The 8661-nt window shown below is 37.6% G+C and overlaps 1 protein-coding gene across 1 annotated transcript in view; it reads left to right on the top strand.

Annotated features, from left to right (window-relative positions):
- LOC109542342 (lissencephaly-1 homolog) overlaps positions 1-8661 on the top strand; it is a gene marked incomplete in the record, with an annotated part of 61713 nt that overhangs the window by 48325 nt on the left and 4727 nt on the right. Inside the window, 2 exon segments of the mRNA XM_048663822.1 lie at positions 1177-1430; positions 6724-6920. Of these exon segments, the coding sequence (XP_048519779.1) occupies positions 1177-1430; positions 6724-6920 (451 nt within the window).

The raw sequence follows: 8661 nt of genomic DNA, 5'->3' as shown, positions 1-8661 counted from the left end.
TCATTTGCAATGATAAATACCCGGTCGTTTGAAGATGATTTTCAAAAGTTTGTAATACATTTTTCTGCAAATTGAAGGACGATCCGCATTTTTTTTGCACTTAAACTGCTTTAGTGTGTATAATTGTGTGTGTACTTTAATAGGAAATTTAAAAGAAGACGAAACTCAGGCATTTAGTACATCAGCACCCTTAACCTAGTATTTGCAGTATCTGCAGCTTCTCCCTTGATAATTTGTTGATTCATTGTTATCAGCGTTATAAAATAGACTACACCGAACACAATAATATCACACTCAATAATTGATCAATCAAAATCACTGTCAGTTTAATAACGCAATGTGTATTTAAAAAGTTTATCAGATCTACAGATGCACCCGCACTAAGAGAAAAATGTCGAATTCAAAGTACATATGTGCGCCCCAAGCCTCAGGCGCGAAGAGGCCGGAGTGGGAGCCGCCGTTACTGCTCGCCGTGACCGAGAAAAATCGGTTCACCCTCCCATAAAAAGTTATCACTTCAAAAACTATAGTTAGTAACCACTCAAGATGCACACAAAGTCACAAAGCAAGTTGACGGTTTGAGCAGTTCGCTAGGATATCGCTTGTCCAAGTTATCACATCGGTAGCTCAAATAGAACTGAACTAACGTTCGTGTTGCTGATTTTTACGCTAGAGCTAGTTCGTCGGAACTTTTGCTCTTTTTTGAGTGCCTTTAACTAACGTTCGAGCCATCCAGCCGCTTATATAGGCAAAATGAAGGAATAATCTGGAATAAACTAGTTTAGAATAATTGAGAAGCAATAAATATGTTGATGTGTCTCCCGTGAGGCGGCAAACCTCAAAGAATTTGATCGAGCAAGCCGAGTGGCGGCGATTATCAAAGAGTGAGCGGCAAACATCAAAGGATTTGATGTTTGCCGCCTCACTGTCACTCCCGTGAGTATAAGTACCTAATGTACTATTTTTTTAATTGGGTTTTTTCAAAAATGTCTCGCGGGCCATATTTTTGATATCTATTTTCTGCTATCGGTATCAAAAGAACCTAAATGAACCTAAAAGAGTATGTTAATAAATTGTGAAACAATAGTAAGATAATACAAGATGTAAAAATTCGCTCTGATAATTCGTCTGAGCAAATTGTCAGTTAAAAAACTTTGTTTTTTACTTTATATATAGGTGAGGATGATCAGAGCATCTCAAGATGGCAGTTTATTGGCGAGCTGTTCTAATGATCAGTCTGTTCGCATTTGGTCAGTGACATCAAAAGAATGCCGGAACGAGTTACGGGGTCATGAGCATGTGGTCGAATGCATTGCTTGGGCACCTGATGCTTCTGCCAGTGCTATAAATGAAGCTGCTGGTGCCGATAATAAGAAGGGAGCACATATGGGTCCATTCCTAGCTTCTGGCTCCAGGGATAAAACGATTAGGTTAGTGTACACAAAATATACAGGATGACCCTTCGAAAAAAATTGCACAGCTAAAATAGACAGGGTGAGTTTATGTTACAATGCTATATCTCAGAAACAGTTTGCAATATACTTCAAAAAATTTTGGAAAGTAATAGATCGGTCGGGAGACATGTTTAAACATATTTTAAATTATTCCACGGAAGCGCTCTCTCTAGAGATAAAAAAAAACTTTGAAATTTTAAATAGAATGATATTTTTTTATTCTGAAATTTGATTCTACATGAAAAACTACGTATGTGGGCAAATTTTTGCATGGTTTACGCATCGGGTTACGCAATTATCAATAATTTACGTCTTATTGAATATAAATACAATTAGACATGTTTAAGTCAGTGGTTTTCCAAATTGTCTGTTTTAACGCACTTTTCCTCAAGTTATTGCAACCAAACATGGAATGTTTATTATGGAATCCATTTCAATATGGAAGCTGACATGTTGTTAATTTTGGGAAAGTGCAGAAAGATTTACAGAGAAGCTGCGCTATTGTGGGCGCAAAGATTTCCTAACAATCCAAGAGTAAGAAACCAGACTTCGCACTACTGGTAGTTAATAGTAGAAAATAACGCGAAGACGGAAATATACTGCAGTAAACGAAAATCTGGCAGGAGTTGGAGAGGTCGTTCTTAACCCGCATCTGGTTTCTTCATCTTTCATCTTTTTTTAGGAGTTTTATAAAAGTGAAAGTGATGACCACTGCACCCACCACGTCAGATGATATTGTAACGGAAATGGCCTGGGGTACTCACGTTTGGAATGGGGGGATCAGAAATCATGGTATTTCAGTAAATGGGAGCCCCATTTGCGCCCCATTTACTGTCAAATATGACACTGACAAGCGGGAAATTTCGCACCTGGCTGGAGATTTCGAGAACCGCCTGGGTTACATGGAAGAAACTTTATAAGGGGCGACGAGAACCACAGGGGGGAGTGAAGTGACAGCAACGACCGGGTGCAGAATAGGTTAAACCCCGCGAGTCGGAAGACCGAGTTTTCCGTTTGTTATTGTTATTGCTTGTGAAGTTGACGGTAATTTTTAAGTTAGTTTGTTCCTGTTCCGTATTTAAAGTTATACCGAGTTAGTAAAAGTTGGAAGCCAAAGAAAGAGTTTGATACCCGGCCATCCACGACTTCCGACTCGCGGGGTTTAACCTATTCTGAACTCGGTCGCTGCTGTCACTTCACTGACCTGTCTGTTTCTTGTCGTCGCTTATATAGATTCCTTCAGGTAACCCAGATGGTTCTCGAAATCTCCAGAACAGTGTGAAACTTCCAGCTTGTCAGTGCCATATTTGACAGTAAATGGGGCTCTCATTTACTGAAATACCATGAATTTTTATCCTTCCATTTCACACGTGAGTACCCCAGGCCATTTCCGTTACACTGCCCCCCTTCGATACCTTGATCGCCCCGATTAGGTAATTCCTGGATCATGGTTATATCTGGCCAAACGGTGAATGTGGACATCGTTAAATTTGGCCTGAGGACCTTCAGGTATTTCAACTACCGGATTCGGTGATTTGGAGGCGGACGAAGCCGCACAAGATTCCTCAATGCTTGCCAACAAATGCGTTTCTTCTTCTAGTTATAGAAAGGATGTTAATCCTTTGCAGCCCCTGCAGATGAAATTTCCTGATTGTCCTTGCCAAGTTCTGTGGCATTACTGGATCCTTCTGGAATGTTATCTTCGTAGGCCTGGGAATTATCATCAATTGTACTTGGGTTTGGCTCGCCTGTATTAACCGTAGTGGCAGTAGAAGCGATGGGAGTATTGTTTTCTGCGATTTCCTCAAATTTTACAGTGCTCTGTTGTAACGAGGTATTGCTGTCAACCACTGCGGTTGCACATGCAGCATCTTCGCCGGTTTTGTCATTTCCCGCAATTTCTTCAATATTAGTGTCTTCAGCAATGAATTCTGCGGGCAAATTAGAGATACCTTGCACATCTTGCTCGTCTTGAGCACTGTTATCCATAGTCATCACATTTTCCACCATGAAACTATCGTAAGTGTCTTGGGAGCTATCAATAATGCTTGCAACCGCCATTCTGATGGCTGCCATTTCCCTAATTTCGTTTTCGCTTAACCGTCGAGGCTCTCTGGTGGTGTCAATAACAGATTCGTTCTGTAGTGGCGCCACTGCAAAAAAAGTCTCCAAATTCGATGCAGCGTTTATGGATTCTACATCAGGCTGAGCTTCAGCTGGCGCATTTTCTTCGATCGGAATATTTTCTTCTATCGACAATTGCTCAACTTCAGTGGCGATTTTAATTAAATTGGCGTCTTCATCTAATGCTGCCAAATCATGTACCTCTCATAGACTGCGCTTCAGTAGAATAATAAAACGTTTGGAAAAATACGTCCTCCTACGTGGATGGCCGGGTATCAAACTCTTTCTTCAGCTTCCAAATTTTATTCAACTCGGACTCAAACTAACTTCTAAATTAACGTCAACTTCACAAACAATAACAATAGCAAACGGAAAACTCGGACTTCCGACTCGCGGGGTTTAACCTATTCTGAACTCGGTCGCTGCTATCACTTTACTGACCTGTCTGGTTCTCGTCGTCGCTTATATARATTCCTTCAGGTAACCCAAATGGTTCTCGAAATCTCCAGAACAGGTGCGAAACTTCCCGCTTGTCAGTGTCATATTTGACAGTAAATGGGGCGCAAATGGGGCTCYCATTTACTGAAATACCATGAATTTTCATCCCTCTATTTCAAAGGTGAGTACCCCAGGCCATTTCCGTTACAATATATTAGAAACCGTTTCTGATATATAGCCTTGTAACACTTTAAAAAACTCACTCTGTATATTCTCGGGGTATATATTATGAACGTATGTTTAATATTTGATCCTCTGATTTGATAATTGAAATCCCTAGACAGTTACCTAAAAAATCCCTAGTTTTTCCTAGATTTTGTGAAAAAGTTATAATTAAAAAGATAAGTGAAACAACAACGGTTATTGGTAACTGTATATTACAATGTAAATGTTTATACACCTATAAAAAATGTAAAAAATAATAATATTTAATATTAACCACCTATTATTTTAATTGAATCTTTAAACACAGATTTCATTAATTTTAAATGATTGTCCATTACTTTGATTGACGTGCAACATTTTGAATGATTTTAGTTTGATCTTATTTGGCATATAGCATTCAAAGCAGTGATGCCAGATCGGTAAAATTCAAATCCCCAGATGGTCACTTAAAAAATTTAGATTTTCAAAAAAATGATAATTAAAAATATTTAAAAAATGATAAGTGAAACAAAAAAGGTTATTGGAAACGGGATATTACGAAATTTAAAAAATGGAACTTATAATTTTGCTTCGATTTGTGTTTGCTGTTGTTTATTCTCTTAAATTCAAGCTTCAGTATTTGACAAAGTTTATATGTAGATGTGTAAGTTCGTACACCTTCTGCTATGTTACTGTGGCATTTTTTCATAACTAATCGCATATTCGCAAATTCAATGTTTGTGTACATTTTGTAAAAGGAGCTTCAAAATTAGTCACAGTTTGACAAATGCTTGTTATTATTGACAAACGCTATCTACTTGTAATTATCTGTTAATGACAAAAAACATCATTGCCGCTTTCACTGTTCATAAAAACATTCAAAAAAAAAAAGAAGAGTACTTTTTTTAATCAAAAATTTTCTTTTCGAATGCTTAAGTATCCCAATAGGCTACCAATCAAACGTGGGACCTTTTCAAAATAATGCTTAATAACAAAGTTGAAATTCGATCTTCAATTGTTAATATCTTTTTAAAATTTTGGGGAAATTTTTTTTTCCAATATTTTTTTCGTACTCTCTAAGTGAGCCCCTATATACCCTTAAAAGGAATGACGCCAATTTTGAATCATCCTGAATTCATATTTTCTTGCCAGAATAAATGTTTTTTGCATATGAACAAAAATTAAAAAATAATTCTAGATAATGAAGGCTTTCACGGCCGGTCAAATTACATTTAGGAATGTTTTCCGGGCTTTGAAGCCGTGGTCTATCGGAATTTATTCCTGACGTTTCGTCCACAACTGCGGTGGACATTTTCAAAGGCGATGAGGCAGTGGGCGAAGTGATCTCCCGTGCTTTTCGACTAAGACTCAACCGTATCTTCAAGGAAACTTTGTTTTTTAACAATATCCACTAAAATCAATTGGAATTTTTACCATTCGATATCAATCGTAAAACCGTCTAAATTATCTTGTGTCTTTACAATTGATGTTAGCAATTTGGAGATTAAATGAATTTGATCGAATGAATCAAAACCCGCCATTTTTCGACCAGATGCTCTGATCAAAAGGAAGCACTTTTCTCTACTGTTTATTTGTTTTACTTTTACGCACATGTGCTCAAAAGTAAATGTGACAAATTGAAGGTGTCAGTCATTATATTTTTTAAAGTATTTTTAAAAAGTAACCGACGGGCTTTTTTAATGAATTACTTAGGTTTATAGGCAACTATTGATCATAATTTAACGTACTTACAATTTGTAAATTATAATTTTGTTGCAAGTTTAATCTCAAAGTCGTTCTAATGGCATAATTTTTTTTCGCTCGTCGATGTTGCCACACGCAAAGCATGCTCTTTTTAAATAGCGCAAATATCATGCAAAATATGCAACTTACACATACACCATACCGTGAAAGCAGCACTTGCATTTTCAACACTCATTGATTCACTTGTATATGATTACAACGGTCAAAACGTGGCAATGTCACAAATGGCATTGACATCAAATTTAAAATATGAAATTGATGCCTTTTATTTATGGCTATTATTTATTATAACGTATGACTCGTTATGTCTTTCATTTGAATAAAAAATAGTGTTCGATATGTGGGCAAAAATCCATTTTGCTAACTCCTGACCGATTGACACCCTCAACTTTGCCTTGGGTGTCAAAAGTGTCAACTCTTTCTTTGCCTAAACCTTGGCAGCAATCCTGTATTAATCTATGACTGCGACATCACGGCGAATCGGTTTGGATTGACTATGCATACCGGGCTAAGTGTTCTCACCTCCTATAACTTACCCCATACCTACAATAAACATCCAAAGTAAACTTTAAATATAGTGCTACGGAAAATGTTTAAATATGTCTGGGTCACACGACTGGAATTTTAACTTGATATTGAGACTGCAAATATGTGTAGGCTTATCATCAAAATCATATTGAATTTCATCCAGTGAAACTTCCATAATTAGCGGAATGTCATACATAAATTCTTATTTTAGAATATGGGATGTTGGTGCCGGCATTGCATTATTTGCACTCACAGCTCACGATAATTGGGTGCGAGGGGTAGTATTTCATCCTGGTGGCAAATTTTTGGTTTCTGCCAGTGATGATAAAACTCTTCGAATTTGGGATTTACGAAATAAGCGCTGCTTGAAGACCTTAGATGCTCACAAACATTTCTGCACGTCAGTAGGTAAGTACAAAAATATTTATAACATGGTCATTCGAAATTTACCTCATTCCTTTTAAGTAAGCACTTGGAGAGTACGGAAAAACTATTGAGTTTATTTTTTGAAACCATTTGTAGTAATTTGCCTAATTATTATCATTATTATTATAGCTCAGTATAAATACAATATTGCAAGACTTACATATGGCGACAGCAACTAGTTCTGCCCCGATGTAAAGTAGGTACATTGGCGAAATAAAGAGCATATTTCGGAATTGCTAGTTTCAGGCTAAACCTTGCTGACGAGTAACGTACGACCAGTAACTTTAAATTCAACGCTATTCCCGACTGCTGTGAAATTTTGAGCATGCTACGTCATTTAATTTATGTTTAACAGTCATTCAAAGAAGATCACTTTGTGAATTTCGACGAAAATGGAAAAAAGTTAATTTCGAGTGCCAATCAAGTATTATTTTTTACGTAAAAACACCATCACCAAAACGAAGGAAAAGCTTGATAAACACTATGTGGACTCTGCACCATCAATTTCAATGGTTAAGAAGTGGTTCACTGAGTTTCGTTGTTATTGTACCAGCACAAATGACGCAGAACGTCCAGGTCGTCCAAAAGTGGTTGTCACGCCAGAAATGGTCGATATTGGACAATACTGGACGAAAGGAGAATAAAAGTGCTTGAACTGGCTGATGCTATAGGCATCTCAACTGACAGGGTACATCACATTTTACAAGAATATTTGGATTTGAACAAGCTATCCGCACGATGGATGCAGCGATTACTGACACTCGACCATAAGCGCTGCCGTGTGACCATTTCAAATGAATGTTTTGCCATGTTCCGTTTCAACTTTGCAGGCGACCAAGGTGATGGCCACAGTTTTTTGAGATACACGCGGTGTTATTCACATCCATTACCTTGAAAAGGGTAAAACGATCACTGGCGCATATGATTCAGAGCTTTTGGACAGATTCAATGATGATTAGAAGCTAAAGCGGTCATAGGTCATAACTGGTAGGACACAGCTTTCAAACACCTTACGTTTGAGGCAAATGGGGATGTTTTCTTTAAATATATAACCAAGTCGCCCAAAGGCAGCCCAAGTTAGTGATATTCTTCTTTTAATTTCACACGTCTGATTATCTCTATCTATTCGTAGTTCGTGGCCGAGGTACACGTAAGATGTAACTTGTGCAATTTGAGAATCACCCAGAACTGTATTTTGGTTGGGAACAAGGTTTGTCATGATTTTAGTTTTTGCAACATTGATTTTAAGGTCTACATCCAATTAAGCATTATGCAGCCTATCAAGCATTTTTGCTGCTTTGTCTAAACTATTGCTTATCAGAACAATGTCATCTGCGAATCGAAGATGGTTTAAATTTCGGCCATCTATGTTAATGCCCATATCTTTGAAATCGATCTTCTTGAACATCAATTCCAAGAAGGTGGTAAATAACTTTGGAGAAATTGTATCTCCTTGCCTCACACCCCTTCTGATTGGGAACTTGTTCGTGTACTTGTGCAGTTTTACACATGCCGTTGCTCCAGCGTATATGTTCTTTATAAGAGTGATATATCTGTGATCGATTCTGCATTCAGTTAACGCATCGAGCATTTTTCGACTGGTCGATAGTGTCGAATGCTTTCTCGAAGTCTACAAAAATTAGAGCTAAAGGCTGGTTATATTCCACGCATTTCTCAATAAGGGTTTTCACTGCTTGAAGATGGTCGTTAGTACCAAAGCCCG

This window comes from Dendroctonus ponderosae, unplaced genomic scaffold (genome assembly GCF_020466585.1).
Source record: "Dendroctonus ponderosae isolate FM_Combo_2020 unplaced genomic scaffold, Dpon_F_20191213v2 Dpon_F_20191213_2, whole genome shotgun sequence".
Lineage (NCBI taxonomy): Eukaryota > Metazoa > Arthropoda > Insecta > Coleoptera > Curculionidae > Dendroctonus > Dendroctonus ponderosae.
This window is presented reverse-complemented; position numbering and strand designations above follow the sequence as displayed.